Consider the following 24276-nt stretch of genomic DNA (forward strand, 5'->3'; position numbering starts at 1 on the left):
GCAGACAATGGGTTTGCGCGTCGCTGAATTGTGCCCTACCTTTTTGTCTCGCCGTCTCTCTCCCCTCGAGCACCAAACCAATTTCAACGCAAATACGGCAGGGAGCACAGAATTCTTGCCACAGGAGAAAAAAAAAAAAAAAGGGGGGGGGGGTGCTACAGCCGCCAGCGCTCCGCTTGAGTGCAACTATGGTTTTCTATTTGGCGCCCCTGTGCTTCCAAGACAAACTAAAAGCAAAACAAAGGGGTTATAGAAATCGAATTAGGCTTCAAAACGTTCAAATTTACGCAAAACATTATATTACCACCGCTTTCTGTGGAAACACGGTCTAAATTTATTTTCGTGGTTCTTCCCTACTTGGCAAACGAGGATTGGCCAGATTTTTAAGTCGTGGTGGACGCTCATTGACTGCGTCGAGACGACGTTGACGATTTCACGCGCCCAGCGTTCTGTTAGAGCCACGCGCCTGTTCAGGACGATATTGTCAGAACGTGCTGGCTGGTGACCTCTCTGCACGCCCCTACGGTGATAGCAGACGGGCAATGGCCGGCCAACAATTTTTTACTGCGACCTAGCTCTCTTGACGCCCCTACGGTGACAAGAGACGGACGGTACCGGCCAGCGACTTGTTCTCAAGGCCTGCTGAACAACCACACGGAGAACATGGATGGCTGAGGTGAGTAGGCTTGACGCTTAAACGTGACTGGAAGGTAGCACATGGAACGCCTCATGAATCTCCGCGTATACGCGCTGTTCTAGAGAGTCGCGTATAAATTTAATTGCAGGAATAGCGCGTTTTCTTATAATGAGATGTACGGATAGCTTCAATTTTATAGTGGACATAAAGTATCCTGAGTAACGATGGAAGTAACGATGGACAAGAAAAAAATCCCGGGCCATCTCCACTGACGTGAAACCTTGCAGGGGTGAAGCATGTAGTGTATAAGTTTTTCTTGGCGCTTTTGCATTTTCGCCAATGGAGATGAAACCGTTTGGGGGTAGAGGCATACAGTTTTCCTGTAAAGGTTTCGTGTCTTTGAAGCAGGAATCGTTCTAGCGCGAGGCGTAAACGAGTGTCCCGGTGTTTTTTTAGTACTCGTTGCGAAGCGTTCTAACGCGAGGCGTAAACGAGTGTCCCGGTGTTTTAGGGCACAGCCTTTTGGCGGCCGCCTATGGACTGAGCCGCGTTTTCGGCGTAACCGAGCAAACGATGGCAAGACCAACGAGTGAAAGAAAAAGCGAACGATGAAAGAAAGCAAAGGAGGAGAGTGTCGCGAAATTGGGAGGGGAGGACGGTTCGCCGTGGCGGCGCGAGCCGGCGCTCTCCGAAAGTATGCGGTGGGGGAGGGGAGGGGGCAGTATGCTGTGCCCGCACGAGGCACTCAACGGCGCGAGGCTTGGCGTTCGCTTAAAGGAGCACTGACACGAAAATTTTATGTTACACTTTTATTGCTTTTATCGATGCTTAATGGTCTGGCCAACCTGAAACAGCACTTCAAATACTTCAGCGCGCGATAGTTCATTACATTGAACGGCCTGAAAATCGCTTGTTTCAAATTCCCGCGCTTTCATCCCGAACGGCGCATATGACAGACTCCCTGCCTGACCTCACCGCTTTGTGCGGACGTCACCGGCGCCCGCTTGAGAGGGTGTTGCGCCCGCTCGCCGCTCGTGGGGCCGCGCGCGTGAAGTGGCGTCACGAGTTTTTGACGAGCGCTGTCGCGTCACTTCTTTTTCCTCTCCTGGAGTGATGTCACGCTGATGTCCATTTGATGAGTGCCGCTCCGCGCGCTGCTCCGTCGGCGCGATAAATGAGATCCAATTGAACTATGTTCTTCGCGTCCCAGGCCGCTCATATTTCAGCTAGGGTATTCTGTTAAGTGAAGGAAGCGAACTGTGCAATAATATTAACGCCGAAAATTGGTGTCAGTGCTCCTTTAAGCATTCGCTGAAGACGCAGTTCGTGGTCCCTTCCTGAGGCGCACTTCGCGCCGCCGACGTAGTCTCATCATGGCTGCCGTCGAGAGAACCCACTATAATGAGTGCTAGCTGCCTCAGCGCACTGCTGCTGCGCCCAAATTAGGGAGTATCGTAATCGCCAGCCATTTTTTAGTACGCGTTATGGTCTAGTGCGAGGCGTAAACGAGTGTCCCGGTGTTTTATTACCGTGACCACTTAAGACGACGATTACGAAGGCGACAGGAGACGCCAACAGGCCGAGCCCGTAAGGGGCTTCGCCCGTTTCATTCCACGCCAAACGACCCAGAGAGTTCGCTCGACCATCTCCGATTACACAATAAAAATTCATGGTTGATCACTTCCTCACACTATTAATTCTCCTAGCCTATTTTTGGCGGAAAAAAAATTTTCTGTCTTTTACAGCCATTTTAAAACCGCGGCGGTGACAGAAACCTACGTTGCGAAAAAAAAATTGCAAAAATAAAATACGGAGCACAGTGAAATAATTCCAGGTGACAGAAAAAGAAGCGCGCTTCCTTGCTACAATGCATTAACGGTTAGCAGTGTGTTTCTAAATGGGCTTAGCGGGGAAGCAAAGTGGCGTTTTTGAGCAATCTTTACACATTTTTTACAGCTATTGAAACTTTTGTAGAGACAATGTAGCTGCATAATTTGTTTCTATTGTTGACGGTAAGTGCGGAAGAAAAATATGGAAGCCGGGAAGTGGGTAGTTTCAGCGCGATAAAGACGTGAACTTTGAAAAATTTGCGAAATTGTCCACGTTCTGACGCTCATCGCGCTGTGTGGCGGTCCATGTAAAAATACAGGCTTAGGCTCATTCGAAATAGAGTACAAAGGGGATTTATTTCAGAAATTTTAATCTGAGTACCTTTTGTTTTAAGCGAGAAAATAATTTTTATTTGGAGCACCCACCACGGCCCCAGACGTATTTTCCTGCAATTTTTCCTGTAGTTTTTAGCTATTGCATTAATTGTAGTAGTAGCTTGCATACGTTGTTCTTGCTCTTGCTGCAGGCTATTTCTGGATACGCTGCCACTTGTAACGTTTTCTTTTCTTTGTTTTTACGTTATATTATTTTCTTTTTCAGCGAATATTATGGTACAAAAATTGTCAAGCAAATTCTTAGAGCTCTTGCGCGCTATGTTTAACTATTGTACAACGCGGCATGGCTGTACGTTGTATTTATGGTTTGTTCCCTTCGTTACAGCTAATTACTGTTATAATGCGTCTTGTATTTTTTTCCGCATTTTTGTTTGTTGTCTTGCCCCCCCCCCCCCCCTTCCTATGCAATACCCTCGTCTAGAGGGCCTTTAAATAAATAAATAAATAAATAAAAAAATGAATGAATAAATAAATAAATAAATAAATAAATAAATAAATAAATAATTGAAAAACGAATGGCTGTAGATTGACTTCCTAGTTCATGCCTCTTTTATCATTCACATCAATCATTTGTGTGTTTAAGCTGAGAAATTTATTTGAAACGTTTATTAGGCACAGTATACACCTCCGTTTTATGCTGTCTGGTGCTTGAGCGATTCCGTATCTGAAAATATGTCATATACCTTGCTGGAATTTGTTTGCACTTCTTTGGCTTTATGGTTCAGTCGCCGTATACCATCTTCTGCATTAAATAAATTATCAGGACAATGTATACTGACTCTTTTTTGCTTTCTGCGTGACATTTCCCTCCGATAAAGAGCAGATATACAGTAAATCCATCCTTATTCAATGTGTTTCCGGATATTGTACTTTCAGCTCTGACTAGAAGCCAGAAATCACGGCGGACGTGAGGGGGTTTGTCTTGCAAACATATTAGGCCTTTGCTACTGTAACTGACCAGTCGCACGTGAACACAGCGCCCTTTTTTCCCATACTTTATTCACCACAAAAATAGCTCAGCGTATTATCAAAACCATTATGTAGTGCCGCCAGGTTTGTTTTCTCCTCCGCCTTTGTTTTCTCGTACTAGCACGAAAGAAATCGAGTATTTGAGTGGATTTGTTCAGGGGGCAACTTTCGTCTCGCTCTCCGCGCCTTCCCGTTCTCTGCTACGCAACTGTAGTGATCCCCCCCCCCCCCTCCCAGCCCCCCCCACCCCCCTTCCCCCCCTGATGCCACCCTGGATCCGCCCCTGGGCTGGAGCTTTGTTTTTTGAAACATGTCTTCTGCCGCCCCTGCCCCTCTTGCATGGTCAGAAAATGTTTTAATGTGTTCTGCTGATTTCATTTCGCCATTCTCAATTTGGTATTGCCGGTGAGTCCGGCGGGACACTTTCCGCGCCATTAAACAGTTGTCTTTCTTTCAGCCCAGCGCCGCCGTCAGCTGGCGCCATCGTCGCGCACTTCGGCTAGCCGAAAAACTGGGCCCACCGCCCACGTTGGTGAGTCAATTTATAGCCTTCGTAGAAGCCTTCATTTCGATGCTATTATATATACAGTCGATCCCGCATATATCGAACCCAGATATATCGAATTATTGCATTTATCGAACAGTCCAGACATCCCCTTTGAAATCATATATGCAGAAGAGAATATTTTATATGTCGAATTATCGATATATCAAACTATTTTGCGATCCCCTTAGAGTTCGATATATCAGGGATCGACTGTAATTCTTTATTGCTCACTCACGATTTGTGCTGCATTTGTTCACACCATAGGCGAATGGTGCCCATGATGCTCCGAAAGGCGATTTTCCGGGTTTCGGCACCAAAGGTTTCGCGAAGCTACCGCGAGTCAAGACCCCCAAACACTAGACGAAACAAACATGCTCCTTTATTCATTGTAGGAAAAGTACTAACCATGCTGATCTCGTACCGCGAGTTCACGACCACTTCCCCGTCGTCTTCCCTTTTTATTACAAGTAAAATTAAAACCACCGTTCATCTCATAACGGAACAAAAATTTTGCTGCGTTTCTGCTCACTTCGCTGCAAATGTCGTCGAAAGTCGCTAGTCTTCTGCCGCCCCTGCGACGTGAATGCCTCTTTTCTCTTTCCCGCCCATCTTTCGCGCGAAAGGTATACGAAAGGCAGTTCGCTGCATTTATAATCGTTATAGGCGTACCGACTCACCGACTGCTCTTTTGCAACAAGCGGATCTTTCCACTCAGGCGGGCCGCGCGCAACTTCATTGCTTGAAACTTTTGTATCTGCTCCTACATCACTAACTGAAAATAAATCCAGCCAATTATGTTGAGGCTAACTGCAAGCGCCAAATACGAAACAAGCATTGTCACACACTTGAAGAATACCCTTCTACGAACAATGTTTTCGCAACATTTTGTTCCACGAGCCATACGCTGCTGGAATGCGCTGCACCCCACTGTGTCGACACAGCTGACAGTTGAAAATTTTGCACTGCTAGCAAGTGAATCTGTGTTGACGTTTATGCAGCCATGATTTCTTGCATTTGACTAGTCGCATGTTTTAATTCTGTGCAAGTCAATCTGTGTTGACATTTCCGTAATCTTTACGATTTGTTTGCCGTTTTCTGCGTCCAATTTTGCAACTCCATGTCCGTGCTTTTATGCTTTAATTCCAACCGTTCGCAACATGTTTTTGCAGTCTGTACATTGTTTGTTTTTGGTATGTGACTCTACTTCTGCAATAATCCCTCAACAGGATTGACACTACTATGAAAATAAATAAATAAATAAATAAATAAATAAATAAATAAATAAATAAATAAATAAATAAATAAATAAATAAATAAATAAATAAATAAATAAATAATCAGCGTGGGGGCATCATTTGCAAGACGCGGCGGAGTAGAGGGTGGGGCACAGGGTATGGAGTAGGGTGTTGTGGGGGTAAGAGTTCGTTCGCGGTCGTTGGGAGATTACCAGGTAGCGTGGGGTGCTCTGGATGTAGTTGGGGCCCGTGCCGGTGGTGCGCGGGTGTATTTGGAGAGGCGTGGGCTTGAGGGTGTCTTTTAAATCTACTCCCTCTCGTGAACGACCCGGTGTGTATGGGCAGCTGCGTGTGCCAGCTCGTTTCTTTTGAGAGATTCGTGTCCAGGTGACGAGACAATGCGTAGTTCTGGAAGTTGTTTCACTTGTCGAATAGCCAGTGCTGGTAGGGATATTCGTCGGAAGAGGAAGTTGGCGCGTGCAGGTTGGGAGTCGGGACGCACAAATCCTTTATAATTATCTCAGCAACGCGTCCATAATTACTACACCCACCGCGTTGGCAGAAGTAAAATCTGACAGCTTAAAACCCACCAGCGGTCCTTCAGTTTATAGTTATCCTGAATGTAAACGGCCGCAGTTTATTATTATATTAGTATATTAGCGCATCAGAACGCCATGGGATGACAGACGATCAGGTGAATAAGTGTGAATGAACTGGCCTACTGATTCGGCGCACTTAAATTACGTATACTGTAGGGTACAAAAGTCTCTGCGACATGGGTTTAGCGATCTAAGTAAATATTGGCAGACCCCACAATCGACTTAACGCGAGGCTTTCGTCGTTGCATACGTGGGTTGAAATGAATTTGCGTGTGGGATTTGCGTGTGGGACCAAGGCGTGTAGCCGGCGGTTGCACGCCTCGGTTAACCCGGCACGTGTAGCGCGTAGCCGGCGGCTACAGTAGGGTAGATGGGCGCCGCGGTAGGTGTTAGGTGAAGGAGGGGGCTCGGCAGGGGACAGCGCGTGCAGATCGAGCCAGCACGTGCGATTTTTACTAGCGGCTGGTCGGGCCGGCGGGCGTATGCTTCGATTCGGGAGCGTGGAATCCCGTTCAGCGGACGCTACCCGCAGTCGTTTCGCGATAGTTTAGGAGGTAAAAATAGCGCTTCACATCTGGAACTGCGAACTTCCGCCCCAGATGCTAAGTAATGTAGATGATGCAACACATATTCCTTTTTTTGTGTGGTTTGAAGGCAACGGGCAATATTTTTTTTCGAAGAAATGGGCAAAATTTTGAATCTGTCTTCCCATCGCGAAAAAATAAGTGCGAGAATTGGTATGAAGGAGGCCTATGAGAAACTTTAGCGGTGATAAGATGCATGGCATAACATTACGTAAAAGCAGTTTTGTTTTTCTCCGGGTGCCTCGCGTTAAAAAAAAAAAACGGGGGAAATGGGATAGTAGCAGGAAAATAATGGTGAGATTTTCATGCAAATGTTGCTCGAAAATGTCTTTGGGGTGAATCCATATCAAAAGTTTTTTTACAACTGGCGAGTGTTTCTCGGAGTTCATCTCCCTCACTATTCTCCAATACTGGGCGAATATTCGGCGATGTGGGCCCTGGCCGAACATGGGAGCAGCCTTATGTGCACAGCTGTCGGCACGAAGACGTCAGCCGGTGGGTGCGTTGTCGGCGGCGGGCCTGCCGTGGGCGTGCGTCCCTTGGCTCGCGGAGGCGGCGTGTGGCGGCCGGCCTCGCGGTCGCCCACTCGCACGCGTGCGGCTCAAGGCACGCGAGCGCTGCGTCCCGCCACTGCCTCCGCTCTCGTTCTACGCTACTTTCTCGCTCTTTTGGGTGAGTAAGTCCTCGCGGGCCAATAAAAATAAACAAGCAAACAATAACAGCAGCCGCAACAACAACAACAACAACAACAACAACAGCAACAACAACAATAATAATATAATAATAATAATAATAATAATAATAATAATAATAATAATAATAATAATAATAATAATAATAATAATAATAATCAATCAACTCAAGCGATGCTACAATGAACTGTGAGGTCCGACGCAGCGGGAGTTTTTGTTTCACCTCCGTTAGAAAAACAGCCGCCCGCTGCACCCGGCGGTAAATTGAACCTGCGACCCCTTAGTAAAGCGCGCCAATACGCCAATCGCGGTGAGCTTGAAAGCGCTAACCTTCTCGTGAGCACACTAGACTAGCACTGGCGCGTCACATGCGCCTATGATTCTTCTCGCAAGGGTAAATTTAGGTGTCATTATTGTCTGTGCTAGTGCGTACGTGTGCAGCACGCAACTACACTTCCCATCCCCATTTTTTGTTCAACCCCAATTTTACATAGTAGTCGGCAGCATCAAGGTCAGTTCCCTTCCTCCTCTTTCTCGTGGCTGGTGGGCAAACATCTGCACCAAGGAATCGTGCGAAATGAGCAGGCGCAGCCAACACAGGCGTATGGGTAGTCTCGAAATGTAAGAGGAGAATGAGACTCAAACGTATACGATTTGCATAGAGCCGTAATTTTTGGCTGAGTTACTTTGCGACCGCCTAATCTAAGTACTGGATGGGTTGGTTGACTATGTTCTGCAAGTATTTAAGATTTCGAAAAAAGTTGCAAAAAGTGTTGCAGGATGTCTTTAATCCCTTTCAGACGGTGAGCATTTTGCAAATGCTCGACGAAACGAGAAAGTAGGGCTTCACGGGACGAAAATACTTATCCCGAGTCCTTTTGTTCACCGTAAACTTATTACTTCGAAGCTTCTGTGAGGCGTCTAGTTAACATCCACCAATAAAACTGGACCGAAAGGCTCAGGCTGTTTTCGAGAATGAAATTCTTTGTTTTCAGTTTGATTGTTAATGACTTCACCCTTGGAATTGTGTGCGCGAGAAATGCGAACGTTATTTGGGACCACAAAATAACACTTGTTTTCTTTTCTTTTTGTCACTGCCTTGAGCAGTACAGTGACTTCGTATGTTTCTCTTGCACTTAAAGCATAATAATCAAATGTACAGAAATTAAGTGCCACGCACCCACACCATGAGCATTGAATATTTTAAGCGAGAAATGTCGATAGTTCATGCTATGTCACAATCAAGAATTCGCTTTCTGTCCTTGAATAAGCCATAAGCAGCGCTTAAGGGGGACTCACCTGTTAACAGTCCTATAGGATTGACTACTTCATGACCCAAAAACCATTGTGCAACAATACGAAAAGCTTCACAACTACGTACCGATGTTCACAACGGCATATATAGTTTGCTTATTTTAGGGATATGTCACTTCTGTACTAAAATAAAAAAAATACTCTTGCTTTCTACACAGCTAGCGCCTTCTAGTAATAACTGGATAAACCAAAATGCTTTAGCTTGGTTATTTTGGATCTCAGTGAAGGAGTGATGTATTTCTAAAAGAAGCAGACTAGGCCGTTAGGAACATTTCTATGCATTTGTAAAACCTTTCGTATCGGCACACTATTTATTTTATGCCTGTGGGTCATGAATTAGTAAGTACCGTAGGAATGTCGTCAGGTGAGTCCCCCTTAAAAAAGTCAGTTACTTTGCTCCGCGTCGTAAAATGTATACTACAACAAGCAGTGAAGTATACCCAAGGAGGTGCGGGGAAATAACCACACCCCCAAAGCGCCTTCTGAACCAACACTGCCATCGTGCAGGAATACTACTAAGATATCACATTCACGATTCCTGATTTGATTGCTTGCATTGTTTAACGCGCCGACGCAACGCAGGCGATGAGGTGCGCCGTAGTGGAGGACTCCGGATTAATTTTGACCACCTGGGGATCTTTTAACGTACGCCGAAATCTCGGACACACGGGCGTTTTTGCTCTTCGCCTCCATCAGAAAAGCGGCCACCGCGGCCGGGAATCGAACCCGTGACCACGTGCTCAGCAGCGCAACGCCTTAGCAACTGAGCCACCGCGGCGGGTCATTCACGATTCCTGCCTTGACAATTTGACAATACCGCCTTGAAAACATTGACAATACCGCTACGGTGCCTAGAAATATACTGCATATTCTAGGCACTGTAATACCGCCATGGAAGTTCTGCGGCTGAGGGGTTGCGCTACTGAGCCCGAGGTCATGGGTTCGAGGTCATAGTGCTCCACTGCGGCGCGCTTCATATCCCACGTACAATTCCAGCGCATTTAATTCAATATTTAGTTATTACTTACAACGAGTTATTGTTGCCCTGAGAAAGCCTCAGATAGATCTTTTCTCATTTTATGACGAATGTTACCTGGCTCCACCACAACTTATATATACCACTTCACTTCCCTCCGCAAAGACGGGCTGGGGCCAAAGAAGTATTATACCTCATATCCTATTCGTATCTGAACCAAGGAATTTTTCTGTGGTCCAGCAGAACAGCCGTATCTTGATTTTTCCTTCGCTCTTAGAGAGAAAGCTACATTTAGTTTCAAACATTAATGTCTTGATAATCTAATTCGCTATGTCGCTGTGCCTGATGAAGTTTTTGCTGTACAGGTTCAGTGCTTATTTGAAACTGACTGTGGAAAACTGTAAATAATTTGCAGCAGGAGGACGAACATGGCAAATTTGTCCAGGGCACGTCACAAAGCCGGCCTACCAACCAATTGAAACATTGCCAAGGCAGACTGTTGTTTGAAACGTGCATTAATAGATAAAAAAGAAACTCCGAAACATCACCACGTGGCAGGGGCAGAAAACCAAACGGTGTATTTGGACCTGTATCTGTGCCTCCTGATTACACTCGTACATGTAACACGAGGTGTCATGAAGTAAGGAGTTGCATGTTTCTGAAGTAACAGTTTCTTTAATTACTTCGTTGTGTAATAAAGCGGCTGTAACTTGCTGCACACCTATACGTGAGCAGCAGAAAATAGAATCGGGCAACTAAAATTGCACTATACTGCGCAAGGCTGGAGAAACAGCAGAGCTGGCGGCCCCTCTCTCCCTTCGTCGGAGACCCGGCTGTGGCACCTCATATGGATTTACGAACTTGCCGCTGAAAGTTCTCCATGCATGCATGACTGTCAGGTCTGGATTGTTTTTTTCCGGAAGCTTTCACATCTCTCCCAAAGTGGACCGCGTACGTTAGCACGCGCTAGAACCTGCATACAGCAACCGGCTACGCGAACTCGGCGTCTGTAGCGCGAACTCGGCCTCTGTGCTCCCCACTTCAGGCGCGAACGTACGTGAACTGGCGAGGAAAACAGCACGCGAGAGAACAGGCCACGGACGCAATTGATAGAAGCCGGTTTCATAACACGAGGGACCCAGGTTATAAACTCCGACCACGGGGAGCGTTTTTTCCCCTGGTTCGCGGCGGCTCTCTTGTTTTCTGTCGTGGCTTTTTGGGGGGCTAGGTTATCGCTTTTTTCATTCTTTTATTATTGATGTATTTCCACCATCCCAAACCCACACTCTTAGGCAAAAAGGACTAAAAGAGGGACTAAAATACAGCCGTTAGTCTTCGCGGGCGACCGTTCATCTTCAAGGGGAGTATCTGCGGCAGAATACGTGCCGTGTGCATAAATGCGGACTAACTGTTCGTCCCCGCCGACCTATAAGGAGTAACGGCAAGACGAAACGCATGCAGTTAGTCTCTTTGCTGCGTCGTTAATCCTCTAATGGCGTCGTCGTTGCCCTTTCGCGCATATGTCTGCGAACAGTTTTATATTTCTAAAACACAAGCCATTGCAGTCACTGGGTGCTTTAGATGGTGCCACGGGAGAAACTATTGATGTTAGTTATAAGAAAATCGCCTAGGGTTAGTAGAGCGGCGGGTAATGGCAAGGAGCGGCGAAGCCTATGTTACGGAGCCTATGTTGACTGCACGGAGCAAGGTTATGTTGATACGCTGTGTTGCATACGATTCATGCAAGGTAATAACGGCCAATGAAAGCTTTCAAGCGCCTTAACAGTAACGCAAAAATTAGTGACAATAGCAAAAGTGGATTCCTGAGCGTAATGAATATGTATATGTTTAACAGACGAGAAAAAACGCATGTTGCTGATGACAACTGCAAAACAAAAATGCTCGCTACAGGTAAGCGTCTCGAAGATATCTTTTACACTCGGTACATAATTGCCTTGGGCACCAAAGCTATGACAATGCTGCAACTGCTGTAAAACCCGCTTGCATTTCCCAGTCGCAATCGTCTAGCGACGCGAATTTGAAGAATTCAGGCTAAGCAATACCGAATTCGCTTTCGCCGATGCAGGAAAATATGGCATGTTTCCTTTTTCTGACACTCACACAGACGACACCTTTCACATACGTTACATAAAGCACTTAACATATGTATCGAACTAATTTGTGCGGAAACAAATGAGTCGTCCGATCGCCCAGCTACCTATCGCAACTAGGCGACGACGAGTTGATTGTTATTTGCGAGAAAAACTATGGTTGTGAGGCTCTACTTCGAATCGAACTGAGCAATAGTCCCTAAACCTAGCAAAGCGCTAAGTGCAAGGCGCGAAACGCGGTCACGTTCGCTTGCACAGATAGAAATTCGGGCACCAGTTGCAATGGATCTGTTGCGTTATGCACAGAACTACACGCTGTAGACTTGAATATTATCTACTGCCTTAACCACCCGTCGTAACGTGTTTTTTATGAGCAAACTCTGGTACGTTCTTCAGGTACTTCACTGTTCGCGTAAGAACGTACAGGCTCTGCATCGTGTGTTTGCAGTGTTTATATGGGGGTCCACGTGGGAGCAAACGAGCCGGACGAACTTGTTTCGGCGGGTGCGCGTCGGGGGTCTTTCTCTATCGCATTTGTTTTTGCGACAAGTTGTCAATCGGTTTTTGTTTTTGCGTGACGTGAATGATCCTTTCTTGCGCACTGTGTGTCAGATGAGGCTAGCTAGGGCGCTACCTGATTTTGTTGTTTCTTCTGCGTTTTTTACTTTTGGTGCACCCAGAGGATATTTTCGGGAGGTGGTACTGGCAACAAAGTTTTTACGGGCCCGCTTCACGCTTGAATACTTATCAAACGTGACGCGCAAAAGACTGTATCATGACCTTGCGGATATTGTTTTGCCTGAGCCGATGTACAGATCCATGTACCGTGCAGGGCCTGGGCAGGACGTACTTAAACGAGTAAAGAGAATGGCAGTGCCGCCATGGGTTAAAACGTTCTTTTTTAAACTTCACGTGGGCGTCCTTCCAGTAAAAACCTGGCAAAAAGAGAAAGGTCTATACATTCCTTGGGGGGTAGACTGTTACCCATGCAAAAGACCCGAGACGGTTGAACATGTTTTCTTGGAGTGTTGGGATGGGGTCTTCTTTTGGGATGTGCTTCAGCGCACATTAAAGAAGGACTTCCCCCTGGATGCCTACGGGATCAGGTTTCTACCCATTCAAAGCGAGGATGGGGTACCATATGACCTCGTCATGGTTCTGGCCCTGCACGGCATTTGGAAATCGCGCATGGCCATCCGCCATCGCGACATCGATGCCAAACGGTCCAAAGAGTACTTTTCGGAGTCTGTTCGTCTGATTATTGAAGTGTGGAGGGCTCAGCCTGAGCCTCCGGAATGGTTGCCCGTGTTTGAAACTTTAACAAACATGAAACAATTTTAGCCATTACTCTGTTAGTCAAGTGCTGGCTAGCGTCTTTAAGAGTGTAGTGTTTTGTTTGTGTGTCAAAGTATGGCAATAAAGAAAAAAAAAAAAAAAAAAAAAAAGTCGGCGTGGTCTAGCGGATAGCGCGTTGGGCTTCTTGTGTATAATTCCGGGCGGCAGGGGTTCGATCCCTGCCGGTGCTGAAGTTTTTTTCTTTTTTCTGCACTCTACGCAGTTCGTCCTTGGGGAGTATCGGAACGGACCATCCGGGTGGGGGACTAACCGTTCGTCCCCTCGCAGTTAGTCCCCAAAGGGACTAATGATTGTGGCAGAGGCCGTTAGTCCCCGAAAGGACGAACTTTTAGTCCTTTTTGCCTAAGAGTGCATGTGTGCATTTGCCTTCCCATCTCGTAATGAGGCAGCCTGGGAAGGCGAGATGGAATGGTTTTTGCACGCTATGGGCGCCTAAATTCGTTGTTAGGTTTATTTATTTTTTTCCCCGCTTCAAAACTAACTTATTTGGCTCTAATACTTGTGAAAATTCCTTCTATCTGGCTTTTTTCTCTTGTAGGTGTTGCGCACTGCATGCCAACGCAACATTTATTTTTCGATTGGCTGCACATGTCAATGTTCCCCACCGCTGCTAACTCCGTACCCTTGGGGCCTTTGGGGTGGCCCAGTGGTTAGGTTGCCGGTTTCATGGCGTAAAGGTCCCGGGTTCGATTCCGGGGACCTCCCTAACCACATTTTAAAGGCGAAGCCCCTTAGATGCTCGGGCTGTCGGCGTCTCCTGTCGTCGTCGTCTCATGTAGTCAAGTTACTAAAACACCGGAACGCGTTTTCCAAAGGCCTGTCTCTAGTTTGCCTGTCAAACGGCTTGTCTCAGCAGCTTAGAGAAACTGAACTGAAGCGAGGGCGTGCCAGTGAGAAACGAAATATTGACCATATTTCAAGCGTGGAGCGAGCATACAGAGGGGTACGCAGTGCTTTTTCGGAGGTTATTTATAGAGTTATTATAAATAGTTATTGGTGGTGATGAACAAGTTGGCGGCTGCTATGCCATGTTGTTGCAACGGTCACCGACCAGGTCCCATCGCGCAAGAAACTTTAAGATTCTTGTTTTGCAAATTCGATCAATTTCTTTCCATTCGATCTACCTGCTTCACGATTTTCACTGTAAAATATATACGTAAACGCAGTCATTACTGCGTGCAAAGGATGCGGATAGGTGCCCCGTGAAACGTACTTACATGCTTCTCATTGACAATATTTACCGCGCAACTGGAAGTGCAATGGGCGTGGCACAGCGAAAATGCGAGATGTTTAAATTACTCTCGCGGACTATTGTAGTGCGAAAGCATTAAATGGCCCATTGAACGAAAACGCCGGCGTTGGCGTCGGAAGCGTTCCATAGCGTACGGCGCTTCAAAGCGCGAGCCCGAATTTCAACGTTTTTAACATGTGTCAACGTGAAATCCTACTATAGCTCAGCCTTCTGAGGCTGTGGCTTCGTGGTCTTCGCAGCAACCGAATGGGCGCATAAGCACGCGCCCGCCTCGGCTAACGCCTCCTAGCGCATGCGCTAAAGCACTTTGTTAAGGTAAACATTTCTCGGGGCACTTAAGTCTACTTGCATTGTTTTGAAGGCGAAAGCCTGGGTATTCGTATACTTACAACTTATTTGCTTGAACGTAGTACTGTGAACAAGGGAGCCGTAATGAACAAGGGTTCCGTGAACAAGGGAGCCGTAGTGCTCCCGAAACGTCATTTGTATATTTTGACTTTGGTCAGTGACCAGTAAACCATTTCAACCCTGCTTGCGTTGAATTTTGTCAGCATCAGCCAATCGCAATGAGCTGACATGTTCAGTGCAGAAAAGTAGCTAGCATGTCGCCGGACTATTTTGTTTTCCTCATTATACAGCTCATCTGAGGGATGTTTATATTAAAGGTGGTGTCAGTGTTATGATGAGGAAATATTTCGAATGAACAAAACTTGCATTTTGTCTTCATGGCCCCTTTAAACACGACATTGTGCTGTCAATGTGTGAGGTCTAGAAGCTATCTGGAAGGTGTTTTCATACTAGTGGTGGCAAATTTTTGTTTCCCGCAGTTTGAAATTAAAGTGGAGCACTTTGAGGCTGGAACATCTTTAAGGCTCTGTCACTGAGTGACAGAGTGTGGCTTTCTGTATCAAACCTTGTGTGCAGATTCCTGAGGGTCCACCAGCAACTGGCCCGATGCGGATCACCATCAGCGCCTACCTGAAGAGCCGTTCCGCGCCCATTGACCGCATCCTTGTGAGTGGTTTTAAAAAATATATAGAAAGAAATGCCGGCAGTCTACAACGCCAAAGAAGGCATAGGGGATTGGTTAGACTGTTTTTACCGTTAGTGACGTTACATTATTTTTTATTAATTACGTGAGAAAGAAAGAAAAACACGCGCCCAGAGTGGGGACCCAACCCACGCCTTTCGATTAGATCTTGAATGCCTTAGATTCGAATTGGTAAAGCATTCGAGATCTAATCGAAAGGCGTGGGTTCGGTCCCCACTCTGGGCGCGTGTTTTTATTTCTTTCTCTCTCACGTAATTAATAAAAAATAATGTAACGTCACTAACGGCAAAAATAGTCTAACCAATCCCCTATGCCTTCTTTGGCGTTGTAGACTGCCGGCATTTCTTTCTGTATTCCCTAACGAGCCCCTCATTTATATATATATATATATATATATATATATATATATATATATATATATATATATATATATATATATATATATATATATATATATTCTGTGTGCGTTTGTCGGATGCCTGGATGAGTTATCACTGGATTTATGCATAGGTTGTGTGAATACTTGAAATTTTCAAATATGAAAGCAAATAATGCCATAGGCCATAGCCATGTCAAAGCAAATAATGCAGCAATAATGCAGTATCAAAGCAAATATAATGCAGTAATTGGATCGCACTTTAGTGGAACCCCGATAATACAACTTTAAAGGGACTGCGCGAAAGCGTCGTATGACCGGGGTGTTATATGATCGTGATTTACTGGCGATATTTACTGCTGTGCCCCGCGCAGCGAAGAAAGGCCTCTGGGTGAGAGGGGGTTGCCCAGCTGCGAAGCGCCTATGGCGGCCGCGACTCTGTTTTGCAACGTCTTGTGCGCCGAGCATTATCTTTGCTTGTGACCACGCCTCTCGTCTTGAAGGAGCAACGGCTTGTGCGTTCCGGCTGCCGCATTCCGCTAATATCTGCGCGGCGCTAAACGCGCCGCCGTGTACGTTTAGAACTGCGCTGGCGTATTGTTGCTGTGTGGGCCTTTCACCTGCCGTTACGATATGCGCCGGAGCAGGTGCCGCGTGGATCAAAATCCACCGGAACTTATTTGCGGCATTTATTTGCAAAATCCACGCGATAACTATTTGTTATCCGCACTATTTGACTGCCCAGTTATGGAAGTAGCTTGTTAAAAGCTTAACAAAAGGGCCCCGAGAACCTAAAAGAGTAAGTTTTTGAATGAGTAATCAATGGGCAACACGTGTTGGTACTCCTTAAAAGTGGTTAATGGAAGCCTGTTTTTGTGCCCGGGCCGTGGCGTCGGCACGGCAACGTTGTATAATGAATACTTTCCGCTGTATTATGTTCTTTATAGTCCATTCGGAAAAGTAGCCGCCGCGACAGGGAATTGAACCCACGACGTCGTGCTCAGTAGTGTAGAGTCACCGCGGCGGTTATAGAGTAGTCTTTAAATTGCCTTATTTCCAATCATGCGAGAAATGAGGGTGCTTTAAAATGACAAAGCCTATGAAATTGGCATGGTGACACAAAACCAGTCAACGAATTAAGGACGGAAAGTTGGGCTAGTTGGTTACTTGATAGTGAGTACACTATGTCTAGCGTTCGTACCGCGTATTTCTTTCCTCAGCGCTAATACAATGTCCTCAGTAATAAAACCAGTCGTTGGGGAACGCAAAACCTTCCATGTTTCAATTTTAGAGAATTTTGAACAAGCCACTGATCGCCTATAGAAACCCAGTACTATCCACCCTTCATTCCACGGTGTGGCGGACGATTACGGAGGTCTCCCTCGATCGATTGCCTGTTCGACGAATTAGGGAGACTGCTTGGTAATTTGCGGGTATCCTTCCTTTCCTGGTCCCAGTGCCAGTGATAACTAGCGTAATTACAAGCCAGTGATTAGGAGTGATTAGTGATGCACCAGGGATTACAAGTGTAAGCAGCATGCGCTGGTTCTTCTGGGTTTTTTTTTTTTGTTACGCGAAGACCGTTCCGTAAACAATACTGACTACGGCTTACTGACGTTTTTGAGACTGTACTTGTAGATAACTCTAAAGTGTCCAAATTGTCCGACGTCGGTGGGGAAATTATTGCTGGGTCTCACGCGTGTCGATGCCAATAGCCTTGCAATGCTTTCAGTTCTGCTCACGTACTAGAAATCCCCACGGGTCAATTAAAGAGTTTTAATTTATTAATAGCGAAGCTCAAAATCAGACGTATAAGCAAATAAGATAATAATTGAAACTCTGCACTTCTCTTGCCTTGGGCTGGTCATGTGGTCCAGCATTTTTTTTTTTAAATTTTGCCGCAGGGCTGTCAGCCGTTACAGACACCCTCCGCAGTAACGCACTTTCAGCGCAGTGAAGCAGTCTGTCGTCCGCCGTACCACGTTCCGCGTCGTACCGCGACGATCCGCCTGGAGATACTTTTCACCGTAATTAACTGTCAAACATATCGCGTCGACGCTCCGCCGGAACATGCATTAAATCGTTACGCGAATGAACCTTAACATCTGTCGAGTTAAGATTCGTTTATTCACGATACAATCTAACTACGGGCAGAGACAAAAAGAAAGCGATGTTGCCCAGTCCCCGAAAACCATTTTGCATAGAAAGACATCTCTGCCAGTATAGAGGAGGGGTTTAGCGTGACATTCGCCGATAACGCTGGGCATAAAATTGTCGTTTTTCAGAGATCAAATTAAGTTCGGAGTGAGCGCCTCGTCTGAAACTGCTTCTTCGTTTTCGTCCTCGTGTATGTAGCGCTGTAGCTGTTAAGTTCAGAACAACGACTTGCCCCAACGTGCACCTTGTTTAGCGTAAAAATAACATCGTTACTGTGTGGTTTCACGTGCAGTTCCATTTTCTGCCGTGCTTTCCCCCTGCTATTCCTCGAAGCCTCGTAGAAATCTCGTAAACGTTGGTAATTCGCCTCCGTGAGGGATCCACCTCAGCTGCGGCCCCCGGAATCGAACTCGCAACCTCGTGCTCCGCGAGCGCCTTAGCCTCGGATACATGCCACCGCAGCATCTCCTTATGGAAGTGATCTGGTTAAATTCTACCCCGCGTTCTCCTCACAAGAAAAAAAAAAAAAGAGAATAGCGCCAACGCAAGGGCCAGGCGAGGTACGAAGTATAAAGCAGCTGCGTAGGACACGAGCGTGCACATCCATTCATTTTGAAACAGGCGGCACGTGCATCGTGCGCGGCTCGCCCATAACCGGGTCACGTTAGCCCGGCCAGGGTCGACGAAATGCATGAATACTCGCGTGAACACTAGGGACAAAAAAATCCGAAAAATGAAGCAGGAATAAGATGCGGCATCTTCACGTTCGTCGAGAGAAAGCCTGACTTTTTGCTCTGGCTCCGCGCAGCGGGAACGGAAACTAATAGGAAAGCTTGGCCTGTTCACTAACCGCCGTAATTTCGCCTTCGTAGCTTTTACATTAACGAGTGACTCCAGCCCTTTTACAGGCGCTTGGGAAGCGTTCATCTCCGAAGCACGTGCGTAGCTTATCCAAGCACTACAACGTGCCTTGTGCTCAAATTTCGCCTGGCATGTGGCGGCAACGATAATTCACAAATCTGGAGGGCAGTGAAACGCGCGTGTTCGCTATTCTCTGTTTCGCTTCATTGTGTTTATCAGCTGCGTTTCGAAAGCAGAGGTCGCAGCTGTTGGTCTGCTGGTTTGCCGGTTGTGTTTGTTGCGCGCCGGGACTTCGCGAAACAAAAACAAGGGCGTCCGTGTAGCGCGGCGGGCCCCGGCGACGTGGAGCCTGTGTGTGGGCCCCAGGGACCGGTTTGTGGGGCCGCGCAGGAGAGCCGCCGCCGAGGTCCATGTTTGGGAAAGCCGGCGGTGGCGCTACTGAGCGCGGCCGCGGGAAAGGAGGGCATAAAAGGCCGATTTGGAGGCGGTACCGGCTACAGTTGAGTGACCGTGGCTGTTACAGGTCGACTCTGCCTCAGCAGTTCGTTCAAGAAGGGCCCACAACAGGAACACAATGCGAGAAATCGTCCATATCCAGGCCGGCCAGTGCGGCAACCAGATCGGCGCCAAGGTAAGCATTACGAATAAGATAGCGCTGCTTCGAAAAGCGGTGGGGGACAGGACAAACTTTGTTGTCGTCTGGCGGAGGAAACTCGCGCCGCCAGGACACCTGTCAAAAGAGCACGGCTCATCTTCGCCACGCATTGCCTGTTGAGGTCGTGCGTACATTGAGCCGCGAGAATCCGTGCGAACCAAGTTATTCACGAGCAACTTGGTTTCCACGTAAACTTGCTGCTAGAATCTGAGGCGCGTGCGGGTGCGCTCGAGTTCGCGGACTGTACTCGCGTTATGACGTCAGCGGTTTGGAGTAATTGAGGTGACACCCATGCATTCACGATCGGGTGAAAACTCTCTGTAATGGTGCCAAAAGTAAACCCTAGGAAAAAGTGACTGCGAACAAAAACTTGCTGTGTGATTGTTACCGTCTAAGACATAGTGCTCTTGCTTGATGCCGTTATACTACGATACTCCGAGAATAGAACAATAAAAAACCTAGTCTTGATTATGTACTAATATACACGCCCCTTATGGGTAAAAAAAGTGTGCTAAATATACACCGATTGACATGTCTGTTGCTTCGTATTATTGCCACTCTTTTTTTGTTGACGGTTGTGGCTTGTCACCCTAAAACTACAAGGAGCTATTATATGCAGTGGTATTTCGTGTGGGAAGGATGGCCGCATGTGCGGTAAAGTAAGCGTTGGATGAGAAACTGGCGAACTGGCACCGAAGTTTTTATTAGCGCAGGTGTATACGTTCTGCCTTTCTGTGCTAATCTAAGCTGTTTTCTTTTTAAATTTTGCTTGTTTCTAGTTTACGTTTCCCGAGTTAGTCACCCTTTTGTGTCTATCCTTCCTGGTTTGACCGTGTGCATTCTGCACCTTGCCAAGTCAGTTTGCTTCCGTAGCACCATGCGTGTGAAATGGGAAGGGAGACGAGAGAGAGAGAGAGAGAGAGAGAGAGAGAGAGAGAGAGAGAGAGAGAGAGAGAGAGAGAGAGAGAGAGAGAGAGAGAGAGACGGCGTTGAGGCTCAATGGATGGTGCGCGTTGCTCGAAACCAGCCGCAGAACAACGAGGCAGGGACTATGCCGGCTGCTTGGTCTGGCTCCGCGGAAAAGAATGTAGTCCCGTCTGCAAACAAGGCGCGACTGCAGCAACGTTACTAAGAACGCTGACTGAGGCGTCACGCTCCGCTGGTGACCTTTCTCGCTTGTGGAAGCAGTGGAACAGTGTGGCCGCTATGGCTCTGGGACCTGTTGGGCACCACTCTCGCCCGTGAGCCGCCACCCGAAGCCCCAGAACGACGAAAGACGCTTACGTGCACTATAGTTGCATGGACCGACCCATCCGCGATGTTTACATTATAAAGAAGCGATTTCCTTGTCGCCAAAAACATTTGCAACATTTAAGACCCCAACCCTTCCTATTTAAAGGTAAACTAAAGTGTAAAGTAGGTTAGAGCAGTGGTTCTCAACCATGACTGTGTTGGGGACCCATTTCATGTTTGCAAAAGTGATGGGGGACCCTACGATGAAGTATGTTCATCCGTGTCGTAATGTCAAATAATTTGCACATTCAGCTAAAGTCTCCAACATACTTATCAATGTCCGCCTTTTGTGCCTGAATTTTTTGCCTATGTGTGTGGTATTATCAAACAAGTTGCTCTTGCAGCTTAAAGTCACCGAAACACCAACATGAATATGCTGCCTTTTGTGTGTCTGGCTTTTCCGCATACCTGGTGTGTTGTGCAAAAAAGCCAACGTAAAACTTGCGCTAGCGAAAAAGTTTAACGTACATGGCATTCAGCGAAGCCACCTTTTTGCATTGCCAGCAGGATTTGGCAAAAAGGAGGAAAAAAAAAAATTGAGGGGGGAAAAGTTTAGAACTTGGCTTCGCGTACCCCAGACATGCCTTCGCGGACCCTCATTTGAGAACCACTGGGTTAGAGCGTCGTGAATGCAAATATACCACTCGCCGCAGCAGCAGTTGCTTACTAATGCAGAAAATACAATAAGCGTGAAAACAGGTATCGCCCCTTACACTTTCTTGCGCTACGATTTGTTACACCATGCACCAATCATGAATTGTGATACAGGATTGGTTGAGCTTGTGTAAGCGTTTTTGTTAATCACCGAAGTAGGGACGTGTAAATGTAAAATAAATATATGTTGGAACTTTTGCTGAGCACGTGCCTTTTTATAATACCCAAACGTCAATTAGCGAACACGTCTCCCTACGGGCGGCATGCATTGTTTCAGTTTCAGATTCGTTGAAATGTTTCGCCTTCCGGTTCAGGCGAAGTCAAAAGGCTAATGCGGATGAACGCGACAGCCTACCGTACCATACTTGGGCTAACGAATATATGCGTTCAACAGCCAGCGGCAAAAGTCAAAGGTTATTAGCGCAATCGGCTACACTACCGGATACACAAGAGATCAGCAGCAGGTGTGCCCGCTTGCTGTTGCCTCGCCAATTCGCCATTTGTTCCAGCCATTTCTTCATGTCGAACTACGCGCATGAATGCTATCGCATTTAAAACTACTTTGGGATTGCAACGCCTGGAAAAGGTTTTGCTGTATACAAACACTGTAGCAGGAAAGAGACAGGCCGTTTTGCATTTGGGGGAGCCAACTCACTCACTCTCTGTACTCTCGCATCTGTTCAGGAGTCTGACATGAAATTTTTGTGTTGCACTTTTTTCGGTGCCACTGATACTAGCCGGCCCAGTCTTAGTATGGCCCACAAGATGGCCGATCGCAGGGCAAATAATTAAAGCGAAGCTTTCAGCCTCTCACTGTAGGCGTCTGCTGTCCTCCCAAAACGCACTACAGGAAAGCCAACTTTCCCTGACGATGCTGATGATCGTGGGGCAAACGAAGAAAAATTAGAAGGCTACCCCTGGTCGGAATCGAACCTCGGACCCCCGCGCTATGAAGCCGACGTCTGTCCGATTGCGCCATTCCGGCACGGTCGAAGCAGCTCGGATTTGGAGAGGGGTGCTGCATGGACGTGCAAAATTACGCAGAGGACGCACCCCTCCGTCCAATGACGACAATGGTTGAGCGCTAAGGAAAGCCACGGAATCCCCGTATCAGTAAATCACTAGATAGCACAGTCGCAGTGCAGTAAACCGTCCCGATAAGAAACGGGTGTTCGCATAAAGAGCGCAGAGCCGCTCGCTTCTGGGTTGGCTCGTTTGGTGTTGGACTTGATTTTGGAAAGCTTCGCGTTCCCCTATCGTTGTCGTTTAGACAAAGGGATAGAGTTGATTTTTTAGTGTTCTCACTGATGGCAGCTGTAGCGTCCTACTTTCTCGGATGATGGTGATGAATGATCGTGGGTGAAGAGAACAAAAGAAAAACGCCGTAGTGGCAGGAATCGAACCTTGGTCCCGCGCGTTACGAAGCCGGCGTCTATCTGATTGCTCCAATTTGACATGGTCGACACCCAGTCCAAACTCGGACGACAGCTAAAGAATCCGTCACGAGAAGGCTTCGCGTTCAACCATCGTCGTCGTTAGACGGAAGGGTGCATGATTTTTTATTCGCAGCCTCGTTTATTCATGTGTCGGTTTCAACGAAACCAGCACAGGGGGTACGTTACTGAGCGGGCTGCTATGACATGACAACACGCTCACGACGTCACTGTTCTCGTCGGGGCCGCACACGCCTAATGACGTCACTCCGAAAACAGGGATGTGCTCAGGGGGCGGCATTGATTGTTTCCTGCACGCGCAAACGCGGCGCATATTCGACGGCTGCACTGACGCAGCCGCGCACACCACTCGCACCGTTGACCGTCAGCAGTTGCTGACAGTCGATAGCCTCTGAATGGTGCAACGTTGAGTCCTCCCTAATTTTCAACAACTCTCCCTCCCCAAATCACTGCATCGTGCACCACAATGAACTTTTTTTTTCTAGATACAACACACTGCATTAGCCCCGTTAATTGCAAAAGCACGTAATTATGAAATCGGTGCGGCAATATTTTGCTAAAGCGCTGTTATGAACCAACCGAGACTACATAAGGAAACGTATAACGCGAACACCAGAATTTATTCGAAAAATTAATTTCCCACCAAGAGGTTGGCTGCAGCCGCCGTACACCCACTCTAAGCGTTTGGTGTTGTTCCGTACACCCACTCTGGCCCGTGAGTGATGACCTCGCATCGAGCTCTCCCTCCTAGCCGTTTGGTATTGTTTCAAGCAAGGGAACGAGAGTGCTCTTTGTCCTCAGACAAGAGAGAGGGAGGAGGGAAGGGGACTCGTCCCATTTAGTTTTGTGCGACACGAAGCTGCAGCTGACTGCTGTCTCTTTTTCCTATTTTCCTACGTAAGGACCCCTGCGAGAACGTCCCCTAATATGCGCCTGCTTCAACGGCCATGTACACTGGCTGCACGAAACACGCCGGGCATAAAAACCTTCGCCTCGCTCTAAAAACGGTTCAGCCGCTGCACGTGCGAGTGCCGCAGTCGATGGTTAAACCGACCAGTTATTGCATTTCGTTTTAAAGCGTTCAAAAGGCACCCCCCAAAACTGGTTTTGGCCTCCACTGAATTGTCAAGATGTTCCTAATACTCAGCTTTATTTCGCCACTCTTTCATTAGTCATTTATTGTCGTATGGTTGTTGATTACTTGTTCGGCTGCAGCAGTTCTCGCCGTTCCGGTTCTGTATTCGGGCCAAATGCACAACCGTCTTCACCGCACGCAGA

The 24276-nt window shown here is 47.1% G+C and overlaps 1 protein-coding gene across 1 annotated transcript in view; it reads left to right on the forward strand.

Moving 5' to 3' along the window:
* The first annotated feature begins 548 nt into the window (after positions 1-548).
* The window catches only part of LOC144155447 (tubulin beta-4B chain-like), a 32885-nt gene continuing 9157 nt past the window's right edge, over positions 549-24276 (forward strand). Inside the window, exons 1-4 of the mRNA XM_077686890.1 lie at positions 549-676; positions 4289-4363; positions 15422-15511; positions 19466-19573. Of these exons, the coding sequence (XP_077543016.1) occupies positions 668-676; positions 4289-4363; positions 15422-15511; positions 19466-19573 (282 nt within the window). The 5' untranslated portion in view covers positions 549-667. The remainder of the gene's footprint in view (positions 677-4288; positions 4364-15421; positions 15512-19465; positions 19574-24276) is intronic.

The sequence above is a fragment of the Haemaphysalis longicornis genome, unplaced genomic scaffold (assembly GCF_048455015.1).
Source record: "Haemaphysalis longicornis isolate Haplotype H1 unplaced genomic scaffold, Haemaphysalis longicornis Haplotype H1 scaffold_1, whole genome shotgun sequence".
Taxonomy (NCBI): domain Eukaryota; kingdom Metazoa; phylum Arthropoda; class Arachnida; order Ixodida; family Ixodidae; genus Haemaphysalis; species Haemaphysalis longicornis.